Source organism: Rhincodon typus, chromosome 1, assembly GCF_021869965.1.
Source record: "Rhincodon typus isolate 14 chromosome 1, sRhiTyp1.1, whole genome shotgun sequence".
Lineage (NCBI taxonomy): Eukaryota > Metazoa > Chordata > Chondrichthyes > Orectolobiformes > Rhincodontidae > Rhincodon > Rhincodon typus.
This window is the reverse complement of record NC_063332.1, coordinates 141,822,241-141,842,180: the sequence shown is the minus strand read 5'-3', so window position 1 is coordinate 141,842,180 and position 19,940 is coordinate 141,822,241. Positions and strand designations below refer to the sequence as shown.

At 38.2% G+C, this 19,940-nt stretch overlaps 1 protein-coding gene across 1 annotated transcript in view; it reads right to left on the bottom strand.

Annotated features, from left to right (window-relative positions):
* Window positions 1–231: 231 nt before the first annotated feature.
* LOC109917840 (electron transfer flavoprotein-ubiquinone oxidoreductase, mitochondrial) overlaps window positions 232–19,940 on the bottom strand; it is a 32,666-nt gene continuing 12,957 nt past the window's right edge. The window contains exons 2-7 of the mRNA XM_048599937.1: window positions 17,541–17,690; window positions 8,661–8,890; window positions 7,547–7,628; window positions 7,166–7,284; window positions 4,194–4,271; window positions 232–413 (exon numbers count right to left, since the gene is read on the bottom strand). Of these exons, the coding sequence (XP_048455894.1) occupies window positions 246–413; window positions 4,194–4,271; window positions 7,166–7,284; window positions 7,547–7,628; window positions 8,661–8,890; window positions 17,541–17,690 (827 nt within the window). The 3' untranslated portion in view covers window positions 232–245. The remainder of the gene's footprint in view (window positions 414–4,193; window positions 4,272–7,165; window positions 7,285–7,546; window positions 7,629–8,660; window positions 8,891–17,540; window positions 17,691–19,940) is intronic.

Below are 19,940 nucleotides of genomic sequence, written 5' to 3'. Positions count from 1 at the left end.
AGGCCCAGGTTGGACATGTCGTCGGAGGAATGGGAGGGGGAGTTGAAATGGTTCACGACTGGGAGGTGCAGTTCCTAACCTCTCCCTTTGCCCAAGTCATGACCTAACACGGCAGCAAGGCCTATGATCTGGTAAGACCATGGCAACTTTAACTTTTTATTTAGCAGTTCACTCAATTCTCAATGAACCGTGATTTAAAACTTAAAAATATTAAAAGGAGGCTGAAAATACTTCCATGGGGAAATTCAAAACTTTTTTTTTTTTACCTCTTTTAATCCTATACCATACGTCTGTGGTTCACAGTTCTCCCTTAGCTTGAATTGTTTGTACAATTGCTTGGCAAGGTGTCCATGGCAGCCCTCAGCAAATATCGTGACTTTGGCATGAAGTTCCATTCCTCTTTCAAATGTGTCCTTTGTGAAAATGTGAAGAACATTTTAAATTATTGTTTTAAAACATTCTAAATTACAGGTAACATGGTCAGGGTGATCACGAGATCTCAAATTGCAGATGTTTCTTTAGTTCACTTAAACAGCAGAACCTTTTTTATAAATTGTGCTGTAAAGTAATGAGGGAGAATTAGATTTATTGGATTAGATTTACCTATTGTCACGTGTACTACAAACACAGTGAAAAGTGGTGTTTAGTGTTGCCACTGTCCAGTACCATCTCGAAACACAGAAAATAAAGCACGACATAGAATATAAAGCCAAAATGTAAAGCAAAAGAGTTCATCTTCACATTTCCTTCTTGTTATGGCTCACAACAATATTGCCTCCACCGCCTCCGCTGGCACTCTGTGGGCTCCTCCAACTTACCATGGGCTGGGGCTAACGACTGTCTCACCGCCACCACAATGCACCCTGTGCCTGGCCCTCCAAAACCACCACTGTCGAAACGACCAACTCGCTGCCGACATCATGATCCAGCGCCGGGCCCCTACCAACACCAATCGAAGCGACCTTCCTCTACTAAGCCCTGCTGGCGCTATCTTCTGTTCTTGGAGACTGTTTCCCTCACAACGGCCTACGGCCCCATACCCACTCACTAACGGTAGTGCACGATTGTGCTTAAAAATTTATGCTACAGAAGTGTCTGTTTCAACTAGATTTTTAAAAGAAATCTTTATGGCATTGTATATCAGTACTTCTTTAAAATGTGTACTTTTAAAAAAAAACTCTGCAAAGCTACAGACCAGGTGTTGGAAGGTGGGCTAGACTAAGTAGTTTTTTTTTTTTTTAAAATGACCAGCATCGCCTATATTTTGCTTTCAATCCTTCTGGATAAAGATCAGGATGTTGCTATAACTATTATGATTGTACCTCCTCACACCTAATCAGCCCAACGATTTTCAACAGCCTCACCAATAACTTCCATTCCATCATAATATTAAGGGAATGGCTGCTCACTGACAATTCCACAGTGTTCAGTTTCAGTTAAGTTCTGCAATCATGTCAGCTTTATATGGTGTGACCTGGATAACATTTAGACTTAGTGCCAGTAACAATAATCGCCAACACGTTAAGACCTAACCACTATCCTCCGACCATCTTATCCCCACTCGCCCTCTCCCCACACCAAATTTTTAAAGGTAAACCATTTTGAAATTTTGGTTATTAGGTCTATAGAGAGTTGAAACTGTCAGACAGCTATTTGAACTTTTAAATCATTTTTCTGGCATTGGTGTTCTCAGCATATATTTGTTAACTGCCTCTGGCAACCTTCTTTGTTCAGCGTAAGTTCAGACTTCATATGTTTCTTTTCCTCATTTCATCTAATTTCATTACCTTCATTTTAGCTAACCCAGCGAACTTAGATTAATATCTAAACAGAGATGTTCAGCAAAGTGATCACCTAAAGTGTGTTTGGTCTCCCCAGCTTAGAAGACATCTTATGAGCAGTGAATGTCCTAGCGAACTAAATCAAAGTGCTAATTGAATTGTTTACCTTTATTGGAGGAGGAGTATAATTGTTTCCCTTTCATATGAGGATGTGATGCTTCAGTTTTACAGGGCCTTTGTCAGACATTGAGGAATTGCATTCAGTTTTGGATGCTGCACTATAGAATTGATGTAATGGTCTTGCAAAAGGGACTCTGTGCTGATTTATGGAAAAGATACTAATAATCAAAGGTTTAAAATTAAGATGTAGCATAAACATAACTTGTACTTAGAACGAGGATTGTGTTTTCATGCAATTAGTATAAATGATTCATCCATCCGATTTTGTAGAAATAAGGAAACTCTTTGGTGTCACAATTTAAAAAAAAAAGAGCAATCAACGTGCTTTAGGGGTGAACTCAAAGCATTTTCACATATGTGAGGGAGGGGAAATCTGGAACTCATACAGCACCTACAATTTTTAGTGGTGAATCAACTGAAAATTTCAAAATTGAGATTGAATTTTATTCAGTTAAGATATGGGGTATCAATCAACCACGATCAAATGAATCGTTGCCTCCTGATACCATGTTCCATGGTTGAGTGTGGATTTTATTCAAAAGAACAAAAATGGTGGCACACTTGTTAGCACTGCTACCTCACAGCGCCAGGAACCCAGGTTAGAAGTCACCCAAGAGTGGAAGTCTGTGTGGAGTTTGCACATTCTCCCAGTGTCTGCATGGGTTTCCTTCGGGTGCTCCAGTTTCATCCCACAGTCCAAAGATGTGCAGGCTAGGTGGATTGGCCATGTTAAATTGCCCATAGTGTTCAGGGATGTGTAGATTAGGTGGATGGCTCTGGGTGGGATGTTATGAGGGTCAGTGTGGGCTTGTTGGGCCGAAGGGCCTGTTTCCACACTGTAGGGGTTCTATGATCAGCAAGTTCCATACTGTTCATATCCTGAGTGTCACATAATTTACGTGAAACCTTATCTGGACTAGACATAATAAATAAAATGTAGCTGCAAAAGCCTGGCTTCTCACTCTAATGAGTAGTTCTCTTCCTGACACCTCAAAGTCTCTCAATATTCTACAAGCCTCAAATCGGGAGTGGGTTAGAATATTCAGTACTTGTCTGGACACGTGCTGCTGCACTAGTACTCAGAAGCTGAATTCACTGCTTGGCTCACTACCTTTATTGAATGAATTTAAAAACCAACTTTTTTTGTGCAAAATTCAACTTTTTTAAAATTTGTTTTTGGAATATGGCAGATGGTATTAAAACACCATCTTCCTTATTGCTGTTAGTAGTTGCCTCGAAAAGGTGGTGGCAGTGACACACTTGAACCAATGCAGTCTAGGACTAAATAGACACTTCTGTAGTTGAACTCAGTATTCATCCTCTTCACCACTATCGCTGAATGTTCTATCTGCTACCGCAATTTATCATGCTAACTTCAACAGTTGTTCTCAACCACACGAACCTTTACCGTCAAGAAGACAAAGAACAATGAGCTCGTATAAATACCATTACATCCAAGCTATACATTATTCATAACTGAATATCACTTGCAAGTTACAAATCATAATATATTGCTGAAAGAAAAACATTTTATCAAAGCTTTTCAATTTGCACTCATCAGTAAAATTTACTCAGAATACCAATTAAAGGGAAACCCAATATTTAGGCTGCATAAGAGAGCACAGATTGGTTGGCAAGTTGTCTATGATTGGTAGAGACATTGCCATTGAGAATGTACCCATAAACATAGATCAACAGTTAACATCCAGGCTTTGCTAACATTTTAAAACCAGTCATCTTGACTCGGATTGGTCGAGACATTGAGATACAAAATATGGAACAGCTGCCACCTATTCTTTTGAGTTGATAGAGAGGCAGTGCATGACCATGTTCTGTCTGTAAACATAGAACAGTTTGTGTGTATTGATATACATAGCCTCTAATAAGCACAGGAGCACCACATTATGAACCTAAATAACAATCCAAATTGGCTGTCAGCATAATTTCTGGACGTTTTCCCCTCAAAATCGTATTCTTGCGAATTGGCCTGTTGAGTGCAAGATAAAATGCTTAGATAACATGTGTCTTTTTCAGGTCACAATGACAAGTGTCTCAGGGAAACTAGTGACAGGCAAGAAGAAAAATAGAGCTTTTACAACATGTGCATGTTGCAAGAACAAATTAAAAAGAATTAGTTGCATCTAATGTAAAATAGAAACCTTTGAACAAAGGATATATTTGTATTCACCTTTTGACAAGTAGCGTTAAAAGTATTTAATTCAAAAACCATACCTTTGGAGATCCATCTTTATGAATACCAACATCATTGGTAGAAATCCCTTTAATACTTCCATCTTCATGGAACAAAATCTGGATTGTTCACAAAATATTGCATTTTCTTAGTAAAATGTTTTAAATCAGCAAAACATAAAATAGCAGAGATACCTCAAATGTGTGAAGATTGGCAAGTATTTAGAAATTACTCTCATTGGCATTTAAATTTCTTTGGCAAGTAGTATTGTAGCCGGACAGGCCACTCAACATGGCAGAATTGGATAGTACACCAGGCATGCTGGGAAATCAAGCCAAGCATTGGCCAAAGTATCTATGCAAAGATACTGAAATAAACAAGCTGCAGACCCAGACAGGTAGGCTGCAGCTGCAGACAGCACAATATACAATTGACTAAGCCTATTTACCAGGATATTAGGAAACATTGATCTATTTCTGGAACAAAGGGACACCTCACACTCTTATCTGGGAAGCCTACCTGACTTACATGCCCCTGACACTTTCAGAAATGGAGGACCAAAGACCACCCCTCCATCCGCATGACACTGCCTGATTGATCAGACCCAATCAGGGTAATCAATTCCTGATCGATCCATTGGTGGGAATCAACGATCCTTACAACGGGGTGCGGAAGCTTCCAAGGATAAGAATCACCGCAACAACACCCTTGGGAGCGGTAACTTGAGAACAACGGATGAGGTCCCCCTGGGACTGCCGGGAGAGGAAGACCAGACGACCATCACCACGTGGACGAAGGCCAAGGTCTAGTGTAGTGACGTTTGATCATTCCAAGTTAACTTAAAGCACAAGATACTAACTTAGATTTACAATGTTAATTGTCAGATTTATTGTATTATCAGGTTCCGAGGAAGAGTCACCGGACCCAAAACGTTAACACTGATTTTTTCTTCACAGATGCTGCCAGACCTGCTGATCTTACAGCGACTTCTGTTTTTGTTCCTGATTTACAGCATCCACAGTTCTTTCAGTTTTTATTGTATTAATTGTTAGTTTGTAGCATAATCATTATTATAATATTAATTGTGTTATAATCAATAAAGATCATTTCATGCTGTTAATAAGAGTCGACTCACAGTCCTTTGTGGGATATATGGGTTAAACACACTGTGTGGCAAGCGCAATAGAATGTAGACTCTACACAGATCAGTAAATAGTCAGAGTCATACAGCATAGAAATAGACTCATCAGCGCTAATCACTCATCCCAATCTGACCCAGTCCCATTTGCCAGTATGTGGCCCATATCCCTCTAAACCGTTCAAATTCATAGACCCGTCCAGATGTCTTTTTAATATAATTGTACCTGTCTTCACCACTTCATCTGGCAGCTCGTACCACACATGCACCACTTTCTATGCGATAACAATTCCCCTCAAGTCTTTTTTTTTAAAGAGAAGTTTTCCCCTCTCACCTTAAACCTATGCCCTCTGGTTTTGGACTTCCCCCACCCTAATGACTCATAATACAATTTGTTATAAGGTTATCCTGCAGCAATAATAAAAGACTTTGTGCAAATTGTACGCTTTGATTTATTCTCATTTATCAGTGCACTCTTATAGGTGTTTTGTGCATACCCAGTTATGGATTGAATAATCTAGCCCACCCGACAGCAAAAGCAAGTCCAACCAGAATCAATACTGGTAAACAAAATCTTGAACAATACTATTACAAAGAACCAATAAAAAAGGTTTCAACTTTTGAAATAAATTATATTACAGAGAGAGACCTGAAGTCTGGGTTGCATTCGTGAAGATTGCAACTTTAAGAGAAAAGACTAATGATTCAAATTAGAATGAGTGAATCACATGTTAAAACTGGAGTTAAGTTCCATACTGCCTTCCTTAGCAGACAAAATAAACGAAAAACATTATACCTGTACCTTATACTGAAACATAGTACCAATGGCACTTTGAATGGCTAAATGCCTACATTGTTAAACAAAATATAATAAATTCAAAAATTAAAAATAATTAATACTATACAGTAGTTAGCTTTACAAGGCTCCACCTAGGGTCCGATGTTAGTCAGTGCAACTGGATGCTGAAGGAGCCCACAACATCAGGTGGAATTCAGGAGGGAAGTGAAGATCCGAGAGTGGAGCCAGAAGCAATGGGAAAACCAGACAGGAGCCTAAAGGTAATCACAGGGATTGGGATGCAACACTGGGGCACACCAACAGCTGGAAACCAAGGTTCAGGACTGGGGCAAAACAACAATACGGTTGAACAAGCTAATGACATAAGGCCAGGCAAGATCAGACAAGGCCTGGTGGAATAAGTAGGGGGAGAAGGCCAGGAAGCAACCAGGTCAAGAATGAGGCAAGGACCCTTACCCAGGGTTAGAAGAAAAGAGAGAGTGTGTATCTGGGATACAGGCGATGTAGTACCTTAATGGAAGTTGACTTGTGATTGCGACTGATACCAACAATCGTAAATGATGCTCAAATGAAAGTGGCATGCAAAACAAAAAGACCTCAAAAAGAACAAATAATGTTAAGCAAGATAATGTTAAATGAAGATTTTCTGTATATTAACTAGGTAAGACAATGATAGAAGAGCAATGTAAAAATGACAAATCAAGGAAGTGGATGTAGGCTGTGTTATTTACTTTCACAGCACGTTTGGGAAGATGGAATGGTCAATTGGGAAGACTTTCCATTAAACCAATCTTTATGAAAAGTTACAACACAGAACTCCCCAACATTTCATGGGATGAATGCACATTTATGATATTAGGATATTAATATATTCCGACCAGCAAAATCAAATCTATAAACAGCTGTATAACAACTATATCAGAGATAGTAGGAACTGCAGATGCTGGAAAACCTGAGATAAATTCTGAAGAAGGGTCTAGGCCCAAAACATCTACTTGGCCTGCTGTGTTCATCCAGCTCTACACCTTGTTATCTCTGTATAACAACTATATAGTTTAAAACAAAACACTATTCACCTCAGAGGCTGCGTACCCTGGGTACAATTCCACACCAAGTTCTTCTGCCTGTTCACTTAACCATCTAACCAAGTGTCCTAAACGAATAATGTAATTTCCATGGTTCCTCATGGGAAGACCTGCACAGAAACCAGAAGCAGGAGACAAAGTAGAATTTTACATGAGAAAAGTTGGATAATTGAATGCATTGAAAACAATATGTGAAACAATGTTTTAACTGTATTAGCCCTGTCAACAGAACATAATCTTTTCAAGGTGTTGCAGAATATTTCACTGAGGGGTAATCATTGTTGCAATTCACTGCACAAGCTACACAAATTAAAAATTCCCTACTTCGAATTGACAAGCAAAATACCTACAAATAAAACATATTCACTATACCTGGTAACAGTGGAACTGGAATTCTGTATTTCTCTGTTAAAATACTAAATGCATCTTCCTTTACTGGTGTATGTAGTGGAGCCTGTAGTGTACATATTTACAAAATTATGAAACATCACATAAAAACAAGTTTTTATTCAATTCTAAAAATAATATCCTTATAAATTGATTAAATTCAGATTTTGAAATGTTTTGAACTTGAATGTCAAAATATATGTTTACATTGACTTAATAACATGCTGGACTGTTGACTAGAAATTTAAACTCAACTTTAATGTAGAAAAATGTACAAAATTCATTTCTGTTTCTATATTAATTCCTAGAGCCAGCTGATCAACTATGATGTGAAACTACAGCATGCTACAGAAAGTTGATTTTAATTTACAAACGCACAATGTTAAAACGCCACTTGCTATTTGGATTGCATATACCCATGGATTCTGCAATGGAATTCCACTGCTACAAATTGTTTTAGATAAGTATTCCAGCAATCTCCAGCCTTGTACAACAAAGGCATTATCTAAATATATTTATTAAAGATTATATATAGTTCACTGTGGTTAAATTGTATTTTTATGTTATACTATACACGAATAGCTAGTAAATTTAAAAAAACTGTTGCATATCAATACTTATAGTAGGGATACTTGTTCAACCTTTCTTAAAATACTGAAAAATAAATATAGACTATGACAACTGGGATAAATCGCCTGATCTTGAAAATAATGCTAACTTTTATACCACCAGAGAGCATAGATTCAGTACTGAAATAGAGTATTCAGCCAGGATTTTGTGCTGACTGTTTCTACAATAGGATTGCTAACAAAGTTTGAAGAATGGGCTGTCATCATGGGTATCCAGCCTAAAATACCACAGTCACAAATCTACTACTTTCTCTCGTCAGACTTATATTTTATCAGTAAAGAATACTGTTACTACAGCCAAAGCAGAACTGTTTCACTCCCATCAGTACCCATGGTATGTTGCAAAAATACCTTTAATATTTTTAATAAAGCAAATTATATGGTTATTTGGATTCCACATTGTATTATTTTTGCCACTTAAATTGTTGTAGAAAAAAAAGCTTACATTCAACTTAAAACTATTTACTTACCCCTCTGTCTTTCCAATCTGGAAACAACTCAATGAGAGCTTTTGGATCCAGGCAAGCCCCTGACAGGATATGTCCACCTATCTGTGCAGCTTTCTCCACCAAACATACTCGTACTTCCTGGTCATGTCTTTCGGCCAACTGTTTAAGGCGGATTGCTGCACACAGACCAGCAGGTCCTCCACCTACTATCACTACATCAGCTTCATCTGCAAACCGCTCCATGTTGACCCCTTGAAATAGGAAGCAATAATGGAATAAGAACTTTGAACCTACCATGTCAATTTTAAAGGTTCAGGCAGATTTGAAAACTTGTCTGATTCCTCATGTTGAATGTAAGAATTTTCCAAAATCATACACCAATCAGATATGAAAAAGTTACACTGGGCTGTTGGCAAAATACAAACAAGACTAAAATTGCAAACTTTTTTAATATAAAAATTCACCACTATGTGTATTTTTTCAATACAATTATAGCAATATGAAACCTCATTAAATGCAGAATGCTACAAATTGAGAGAAATCAAAACAATACAAAATATGTGGTACATTATTTGAATAACCCAATTCATCTGAATGTACTTGAATAGACACCTTCAATAAAATTTCAACTTGGCTCTTGTGTGCACAGTGGTAATGTCTCTGCCCTGGATCAGGGTGCCCAGGTTCAAGTCCCACCTGCTTCAGGGATGTGTAATACATTGCTCAGCAGCTTGATTAAAAAATATGTTAATGAGTTTGAGGATGTGCATCTCATACACTTACTTTGTTCAGCTAATTCTAAATAATGAATTGTGATCATAGTGATGAACTGAGAATGATACAAACCTCGTCCATCAACATCACGCTACACGCAGAACCCACACTTCCAAAATTCTTTGAATATCTCATCTAAATGTGAACTGTTTCCATCTTAAAATTTCACAAGAACACTTCCATATTTCCGGGGTGAAGTCTGCTGCAATAACTTTGTACCAGCTAGGCTAGCAATGCTCTTAAAAGAAATATAGTAACATAGGAACAGGAGTAAGCCACTCAGCCGATCAAGCCTGATCTGCTGTTCTATATCATTACTAATCATCTATCTCATACCATATCCTTACATTATTGCCATATCGTTTGATGTCATTGATAGATTTTGAGTTACCAATCTTTGCCTTGAATTTACTTCATGACTGAGCTTCCACTAGGGTAGAAAAGTTCAAAAAGAATCATCACCCACTCTGAATGATTTCAGTCCTAAATGGCTTGTCTTTTATTCAGAGATTGAGTCCCCCAGTTCAGACCCCACATTCAGGGAAAACATCCTTTCTTCATCCGCTCTATCTAACCCTTTAGGAATTTTCTAAGTCTCACCTTGCATCCTTCTAAACTTTAGGGAATACAGGCCCAGTCTTCTCAATCTCTCATAATCCCATCGTCTCATCAATCATTCTGGTGAGCCTATGCCGCAATTCCTGTATAGCAAGTGATACGCTTCCTCAGGTAAGGAGACTAGAAATGCATAGTTCACCAGGTGCAGTCTAACTAGAGTTCAATACAACTGAAGCAAAACTTCTTTGCTCCTGCATGCAAATCCTCTTGTGATAAAAGATTATCTGTTTCTATTCTGATTTGCTAGTTGCACCTGTGTGCTGACATTTAACATAGGGCGGTCTAGTGGTATTAATCACTGGATTGTAAATCCAAAGACCCAGGGAATGTTCTGTGGACCTGGGTTCGAATGCACACCCCCTCCCTCACCCCCCATTGGCAGATGGTGGAATTTGAATTCATTTTAAAAGGAAACCATGAAATAAGAGTCTGATGATGACCATGAAACCATTGTCGGTTGTCAGAAAAACACTGATTTGATTCACTAATGTACTTTAGGGAAGGAAATTGCCATCCTTATCTGGTCTGGCCTACATGTGACTCCAGAACTACATCAATGTAATTGACTTTTACCTGCACTCTGGGCAATTAGGGATGAGCAATAAATGGTAACCTGGCATTGAAAATTCAAATTCATATCCACTGAATCCCCTACATCAATTCTCCTTGATTAACCCTTCATAAATCCATGTTGACTCTACCAAATCAAACAATTATTTTTGAAATGTCCAGTAATTACATTCTTTACAATAGATTCTAGTGTTTTCCCTACTACTGACATTAGGCTAATGGGTTTGTGGTTTCCTGTTTTCTCTCTTCCTCCTTTCTTAAAAAGATGGGGTTACATTCCCAACCTTTCAAACTGCAGGTACCATTTCAGAATTAAAGAACTTTTGAAGATGATTAAAGAATCGACTATCTATGTAGCCATCTCTTTCAACAAAGGTTATCCAGTCTTATGACTTGTCAACTTTCAATCCCATTAATTTCTCCAATATTAATTTCTTTTATTTCCTTATTCTCTCTAGATCCTTGGATCTCAATTATTTCAGGAGACTTCTCATTTCTTTCTCTGAAGACAGACACAAAGTACTTTTTTAAGCTTCTCTGCCAATATTCTATTTCCTATTATAAATTGTCCTGATGCTGCTAAAAAGAACACCGCACTGATTCAAACAGACCACTCATATGGTGCATTTCCAATTTGTGATAAAGATATATAATATCCCAAAGGCATATACATGAAGTGATTGACAGAATTTGACAACGTACATGTCAGGACAATGTGTGCCAAACTGTAAATCTTGTTGAAAACATCAAAGCCGTCACACTATCCATCGTGTCTGTGTATTGACTGTTTATTGTTGGCTAAGATTGATACAGTGGCAAGTGCCAATATACTCTTTGAAAATTCTATAAAAGCATTATCTACTGACGTGGGAAGCAATGACAAACCTACAAATGTAAACCTTACTTCATTCAACAGTTCACCAATTCCATATAAAGGATCAATAGTGCTGAAGTCTACTTGGAGAAATAATAATCTGCCCAGATGTGGCATCAATTGCAGATATACCCACATACCATAAACTTGCGTTAGTCACAATCCATGTAGTCAGTCTAACATCAGAGACAACAGAAACTGCAGCAAATTATTCAAGAAACATTTGCAGAACTGAAGATGAAAGAGTACTAAAACACTTCACTTTCTTCTGAATTAATGGAGCTAAATTCTCAGCTCTCCACTGTGGAGAGTTAAACAAACAGTCAAGACAGAAAAGCTGAAACGAGCTCAGGGTAAGTCCAAACTCGAGAGTCCATCTCCGAAATGACATCTTTAGGAGATATTCAGCTTGTTTCACAAAGACGAATAAAGAATTGAAAGAGATGGAAAACAGCAAGGGTGAATTACAAGCTCTGTATCATCAATCTAAGGTAAATATTGCCGGTACACAGAAAGATCTGCAGCATGAAGCAGGTACATACAGATCACCCTCAGCAGGAACAGCTGCAAAAACATTGGCTTGAGCTCAGGAGAAATGACAGACCTGTAAAAAATGAAGCATCAATAGAAAGGTTCAGGCTCATAAAAAAGTCAAAAAGAAGAAAAGCTGAAGGACGCCAGGCAATTAACAGAACAGATTATGAAAGAGAAATTATATTGATAGAATTAGAGGAATCCATAATGTAAAAATGAGTTAGAAGCGCTTAAGGCAGAATTGGAATTACAGGGCATGAAAGAAAAACTTGACAATACCAACAGGAATGATAGATAATATCACTGATGCCTGTAGGCAAATCAACAGCAATTTCAGGCAAAATCACAATCACAAGTTCTCATAGGCTAATTGTAAATAGTTAAACTTTCTTTGGGAAGGAACAGTAGATCGTACGGGTACAATGCCTTCAAGAGGAGGCATCTTGAAGGACTTCCATTGCTGTGTGTACACATATTGCAAATCTTCCTGGTAGTTAATCTGTTTGGGGTACTTCAGCTGTGGCCTAACCAAAGTTCTGTACAGCTTCAGCATGACCTCCCTGTTCTTATAATCTATGCAACAGCTGATAAAGGCAAGTGTCCAGACTGCCTTCTTAACTACCCTATTAACCTGTCCTACAACTTCAGGGATCTGTGGAGAAGCATCCCAAGATCCCTCTGTTCTTCTGAGCTTCCTAATCTCTTGCCATACATTGAGTACTCCCTTGTCTTCTTTCAAAGTGCATCATCTCACAATTGTCAGGGTTAAATACCATCTGCCACTGATCTGCCCAACTTGTTTATATCCTGTGATCTAACACATTCCTTCTCACTGTCAACAAGTCTGCCAATTGTTATGTCACACAGACTTACTTGTCATCATCAACCCACATTCTCATCCCAAAATATTTGCATACACACATGCATTTTCATTTACATCATTTATGAATATCGCAAACAATAAGGTAGCCAGCACCAATGGCTACAGTATGCCACTGCACATTAGGATCCAGTCATATAAGCAGTCTTCTACCACCACCCTCCGTCTCATCTCACTGAGCCAATTTACCAAGTTACCCTGAATCCCATGAGCTTTAATCTTTTTTATAAACCAATTTCCCTTGTGGGACCTTGTCAAAGGTCTTGCTGAAATATAGTTAAAATATCATGATGCCAATTCGTGCCCTGGGCAGCTGCTTACAACAAACATGGTGTAGACTGAGGAGAAACAAAAAAGGAGAAGGAAGTGTATCTGCTGGATTGGAGAGTGAGATGCTAAGTTTCAGAGGGAGCAGGGTGGAGCTCAACGGACTACAGCTGGAAACTGAAGCATTGTGAGGTATGAAATGTAGCAGAGGGAGCAATTGGGAGGCAGTAAACTAAGTGCAACAGTAGTGGACATGGCAGATCCAAATGTGAGAGGGGGAGATGAAGCAGTTGTCACACTGCTAGTCAAAAACTGTCATGAACAGCTGAACGAACAGCTAGCAATTGTTGGTGGGTCATGACATGTACACTGGCACTGACAGATAGGTACACGCCAATGACATTAGCCAAGGGAAAAACCTGCCTTAGCTGGCAGATGTGGTGCAAGATCAGCACATCTGATGTGGAGATAAAAACTTTTAAACATGATTTTTCAAAACTATTTTCACCTGTCTTTTTTCTAAAAGCTCATAAGAGCTAAACAAACTAAACGAAAGTCCAAATTTTTTCCAAAAAATGGACAGCGTTTCAGTTGTATGGAAACAGCAGAAGCAGTCAGAGATCACAAGTTCTGCCTCTAAGCACAGTATTCAGGATTCGCTGGAGAGGGAAGGTACCCTCAGGATTGTTGATAAAGAAAAGCTTGTTCCTAAAAAGTGCACAAACCTCTTGGAACAGAGAAATCTATCAAAGAAGCATCAAAATACATCTTTCTGAATGAGAGTGCTCTTCTCAATCGAGTGCAGACTGCAATATTCAATTTTAAGTAACAAAAACCCGAAAGAACTGCAGCTGGTGTAAATCATAACCAAAAATAGAAATTGCTGGAAAAGCTCAGAATGGTTCCGAGGAAGGGTCACTCAACCCAAAATACTAACTCTGATTTCTCTCCAGAGATGCTGCCGGACCTGCTGAGTTTTTCCAACAATTTTTGTTTTTGCTTAAGTAATAGAACTTTGCCTCCAGTGTGTACGAGTACTGGTAGATACCAGCTATTGTGTCATGGTTGGTGAAGTGGAGAAATAACGGTACTTGAAACAAAGGGTTGGCACAAGGGATGGACAGAGGTAATGGGGATATGAAGGGCAATGGGAAGTTGGGGAACCAGGCATTAGGTAGCATGGGGAAGAGGAGGGGGGGGAAAAAATGAGGGAGTTGAGGAATGGAGGAATGTTTTATTTTCATTCTTTTCCTTTGGATTTTGAGCATGGACTTTAGAGTCCTTAAAGCAGGTTTTTTGTCTGCTGATTCACCAGGTTTTTCCAGGTTGCCTAGACCCAATTTCAATCCAGTTCATCCTCCCAAACTGAAAAGGATGAGTTGGACCAACCATTATGAAAGGTTGGATTCGTGGAGCCTGGAATTCAGCATTCTCTGCGTAACTGACCGCACAGCGAAAGTCAAGGCCAAAGACACGGGGGCTCATAACCAATATAGTTTCATATTTGATATGTCTGTTGTGCCTTTTATGCTTAAAATTAAAAGCAACATTTAATCAGCTCAAAGGTGAAGTTGTGATTATTAGTATTTCAATTTGACTGCTACAAGTTGAATGATGAAACCGAACATGCAACTTAAAATGTGCTTGTTTCTATTTAAACTTATTCACCAATTTGCAAGTCACTGACCACGAGCATCTTATAATTTTATATTTCCCTCCCAAAATTAATCAAATGAATTTTGAAACCTTTTCAAAGACTCTGATAAAATCAGTTAGCAGTACAGGACTTGAGTGTTGCTTAAAAATGTCACATTTTGTTGACCAGGCAGATTGACTATAATTGGTCAGAGTATTGCCCTGAGAAGAGAATCAGCAAATGCCTGTCACCTACTTTGTTGAGTTGAAATAAGTGCATACACACGTTTTGTCTGCCAACAACAGGGTTCTATGTATTAAAATATGCAGCTTTCAGTACGTGCAAGTGTTCCACACTGAGACCCGGAATGACAATCCCAAATCAGTCAGCAATGGACAAACCTACCGGATTTAAAATTTAAGCAAAGCCTGGCTGGTAAGTGTTAATCAACATTAATGAACGCATTTCATTAAAGCACCAACTAACCAGCTTTATTAAGTCTTTCCCCAGCACATCGGACAGTACAGCACTCCTTCAGTACTGTATATATTTTGAGTCAATTTGTTGGGACATGTTCCACACATCAAGAATTTAAATGTTGTAATTGAACCCGCCTCTACCATTCCTCTGGCAGCATGTTCTATACACGAACCACCCTCAGCAAGAAAAGGCTGCCCCTCAGGTCCCTTTTAAATATTTCCCCTCTCACCTGAAACTTATGCCCTGTAGTTTTGGACTCCACTACCTTTGGAAAAAGACCTTGGCTATTCACCTTATCTATTTTGCTCCTGTTCTTACAGACTTTTATAAAAGTCACCCCTCAGTCTCTGACACTCTAGGGAAAGAAGTCCCAACCTATCCAGCTTCTCCTTATAACTCAAATTCCCCAGGCCCAGCAACATCGTTGTAAATCTTTTCTGTACCCCTTTCTAGTTTAACAACATCCTTCCAATAGTAAGGCAACCAGAATTGTATGCAGTATTCTAAAGGCAGCCTCACCAATGTCATGTACAATAACTCTTATACTCATTGCTCTAGACAATGAAGGCAAGCATGCCAAACATTATCTTCACCACCCTGTCTGCACAATTCATTCAGAGTGTGCGCATGTATTTCAGTGAGGTAAATGCTAAATTCCACTCCTCGTTCCCGTCATAAATACCCCAAGTTTTGTCAAATTAGATTCCTCTTCAAGTGATGCTTAATCCCAAAAGCACTACTTCCCGGTTTTATACTGTTATACAAACACCTTAAACCATCTGCCACTAGTTCACAATGACACTAGTTGATTGACAAAAGTAAACAATTCCTTCCCATCTGTTTTGCAGCCGGTAACATGATTTAACCCGAAATTCTCTTCCAAACCTTTCAACCACCATCTAACTGGGTGGACTTACACCTGCCTGATATCATTCATTTCTATCCTGTTGCCATTGGGGATTTACTTGCAGCAGCTTCCTCTTCTTGCTGTCTCCTCTGGTGTCCACTAATATTTATCTTAGGTCTTCTTTTCATATAAGATGCTGCCATAAGTATTGCATATGTACACCAATACAATCCAATTCCACATCTCTTGATCATCCTTGTCCCTGAGCAGAAATTTCCTCCAACAAAATACTGGGAAGACAGAAGCCATTATCTTTAATCAAAAAACTTAGCTCCCTCACCGACAATTTCATTGCTGTCCCTGGCAAATATCCGAAGAAGGACTGTGTATTCATTTCCTGGCGTTGTATTTTAAACTAGAGATGATATTCTTACTCGACACTAAAATATTCAGTAGAAGTGCCTTATTCCACCTCCAAGGAATCACCTTTGACCACATCCCAAAATGTTAACTCGGATTTTTTCTTCACAGATGCTGCCAGGCCTGCTGAGCTTCCAGCAAATTCTGCTTTTGTTCCCGATTTACAGCATCCACAGTTCTTTCAGTTTTTATCTAACGTGTAAGTTATGTTGCTTGACTAGTTTGTAAGTCAACTCTCCCAACTTTGGCATTAGCTCTCCTTACTAGTTGTCAGTTCCTTTGCTTAAGTTTGATGGCAAGCAGTCTATCTGGTTTAACTCCCTTTTTAAAACTTTTTAATGGTTTGACTCTTAACTGCCTCCGAAATGGCCTATCACATTGCTGTGGGTCTGGAGTCAAGCGTAGGCTAGACCAGGTGAGGACAGAAATCCTCTTTCCCTAAATGACATTAATGGACAAAATTATTCATTTGATTTGGTTTATTTATTGTCACATGTATTTGGTTATGTTGTAAAAATCCAATCAACAATGGTTTAATCAGATTTCTGGTTCCAGATTCATTTAACATTCAAATTTTACCATCTGCTGTCATGGGATTCAAACCCAAACCCCTAGAAACTTACCTGAATCTCTGGGTTAATTGTCTGGTGACAAAATCACCATGTGATCACCAACCCTAGTTTTCTGTTAGACAATGTTTAGACAAATAATAAGTCAAGTCCTTTCTATATATACACACGTATATTCTCATTGTATTGAGCTGCATATTATATTTTGTTGGGATGTTTACTTGACCTGCTGTTTGTAAGGAGATAAATCAGACAGTGATTTCCTTCTATAACCAATATAGAAAGTCAGAGTTTGCCGTTAATAATCTCTATCAATTGTATACACGAGGCAGAGAAAGAAGCACCCGAGATTAGAGACACAGATCACTTTCAGATATTATTTTAAAAATAGCTTGAGGACCAATGAAAAAATTCAGTATTTATGACAGTTACCTTCCCATCGTGAATCTTTATCTCGAGGATGGATTGTATAGTGAGTAGTGATGTGAGAAGATGAAGAGGAGGCAACACATCTTTTCGTACAAACAGAGGACTGAAGAGATTCATTCTGTATCGTTTTCAAGTAATATAAACATCTGTGCACTGTACAGGAAGACCATTTAAAATGCAGATTTTTAATCAATATATTCCATAGAGTTTAAGTTTATAATTTTATCCAAAATATTGTACTCCTTGACACATCTACCAGCTGACAAAGTTGAGCAATGAATCAGGGTGTGGTATCAATTTAAGTTACAAATCAAATATGTCTGCATACCAGAAGTCAAAATACTGATGTAACAAGAATGCAGTTACTTGCTCTCAGTTCAAATTCTGATCTCATTAAATTAGTCAAAACTCAAGAGTTGAGAAAATTACTCAAATACAAAATGAAAATTTCCTCATCATGGGTGTAATATCTCCAGCCATTCTTCATTCAAAAGTATTTTCTTTAAGACTTTAGCCTGTATTCTTGCATGGAATAGAGATTCTGCAGACCAGCAAAAATGACAGGTACATTTCTGACAGATGCAATTTTTCTTGGGAGGAAAAGTGGCCGTGGTGAAAGTCACAAGCAGGTATACCAAACTCTGAGTGGCCATTATAAACAGACTTCATTTTTGCTGCAGCAACACATCATTTTGATTTGTCTTTCATTGTACCTCAAAAAGGTTGGTAGTTCTTGTAATTCAACTAAGTTATCAGCATTCTGAGTAATTCAGCAATTCTCCTTTCTTGTACAAATTAAATGCAGAATTGCCAGTTCAATAATAGAATCATATGAAACGATGAGAAAAAGTTTATGATTTACATTTCACATGAATGTAATATTTAAAAAACAAAGTTCTTGAACTTACTCTTGGACTGAAACATACTCCACATCAAACTGAACTGCAACCCAGCCAACTTAAAATCAGGCAGTAGCATTAACCTTTGACTTACTTCCAAAGTAATGTGACGACAGTCTTTTTGGACTCCAAAGTTCAAACACGTTAGGTTATGTACATTTAAAACCTGTCTAATGATTCAAATGACAATATTTGATTATAATGTCCAAACCACAAGGCATGTATTTTTACAGCACAGCATGCATCATGATTAATAGACATTGCCCAATATTGGTTTTGCTAATTTGGTGACTATATCTGATGTCCTCAACCTTTATCCTACATTTGTTCAGGCATCAAGAGAGGCACTGAAAACAACCTCTGAAAACTTCCTATTTTTGATTACATCACTGGAAGGGGATGATGTAGTTGAGGATTCAAAGAGGATTTATTTGATCAGAATTAAGAAGTTAAGAGTGGAAGAGAGGAGAACAAATTCATAAATTATGCTGGATGTAAAACAAATTCTAATTAATTGGCAACATCAATAGCATAGTGGTAACAGGGGGGACTTCAATTATTCTAACAGGGAGAGGGATATGAAAGTGTAAGGGGAAAGAAAGGGTGAGGAATTCCTGAAATAAGACTTTGTCATCAGTATGCAAGGCACATAAAGCATATTTCAGTCGAGGGGGGGGGTGCATTTGGAACAGTTATAGAAAAGGGCAAGGAGCAAAGGAAGCATAAAAATATTTAACTAAATGATGGCTACCTTCACTACTTTAAACAAAAACCTGGCTCTGGGTAAAATTTGACAATATAGTAATGAATAATGGGAAGGCTTGGAACAGGGGGCAACTTGGGTGTAAAGTGGACAGGCTTTCATTAGAGAACAAGGTCGGTCATCAAAAGCTCAAAATCTTTAGATTACTAACTCTACCTGATTTAGAGATCAAACAAGCAAAACAGGTTTTTGACAATGTAAAATTGATAACATTGTAGCAAGCTAAAATTAAGATAAACTATAAGAAAGCTCTAAAATTATAGAGACAGTACGAGAATTAGTGGCTTACATGGAAAGAGACCCCAATGTCAATGTAATAAAAATTTAAGAGTAGTCAAAGGAATGATGATATTTAGGGACCAGAAAAATCTTCAGTTGGAAGCAGACAGCATTGCTGAGGTACAGAATGATTACTGTGCATTATCTTGACTGAGGAAGATGTTGCCAATGTGGCAGTCAAGGAAGGAGGTAGTAATGATATTGGATGGGGTAAAAATTTATAAAGAAGATTTACTTAAAAGGGTGGCAGACCTCAAAGTAGAGATGTCAGTTAGCCTAGATCAGGAGCATCATTAAAACAAAGAGCTGTGGATTCTGGAAATCTGAAACCAAAAACAAGGTGGCAGCAACTGTACAGAGAAAAAAAAACAGAAATAAAAGATTAACTCGTTTTCTCTCCACAGATTCTCCCAGACCTGCTGAATTTCTCCAGTACTTTGTTTTTATTTTAGATCAGAGGTA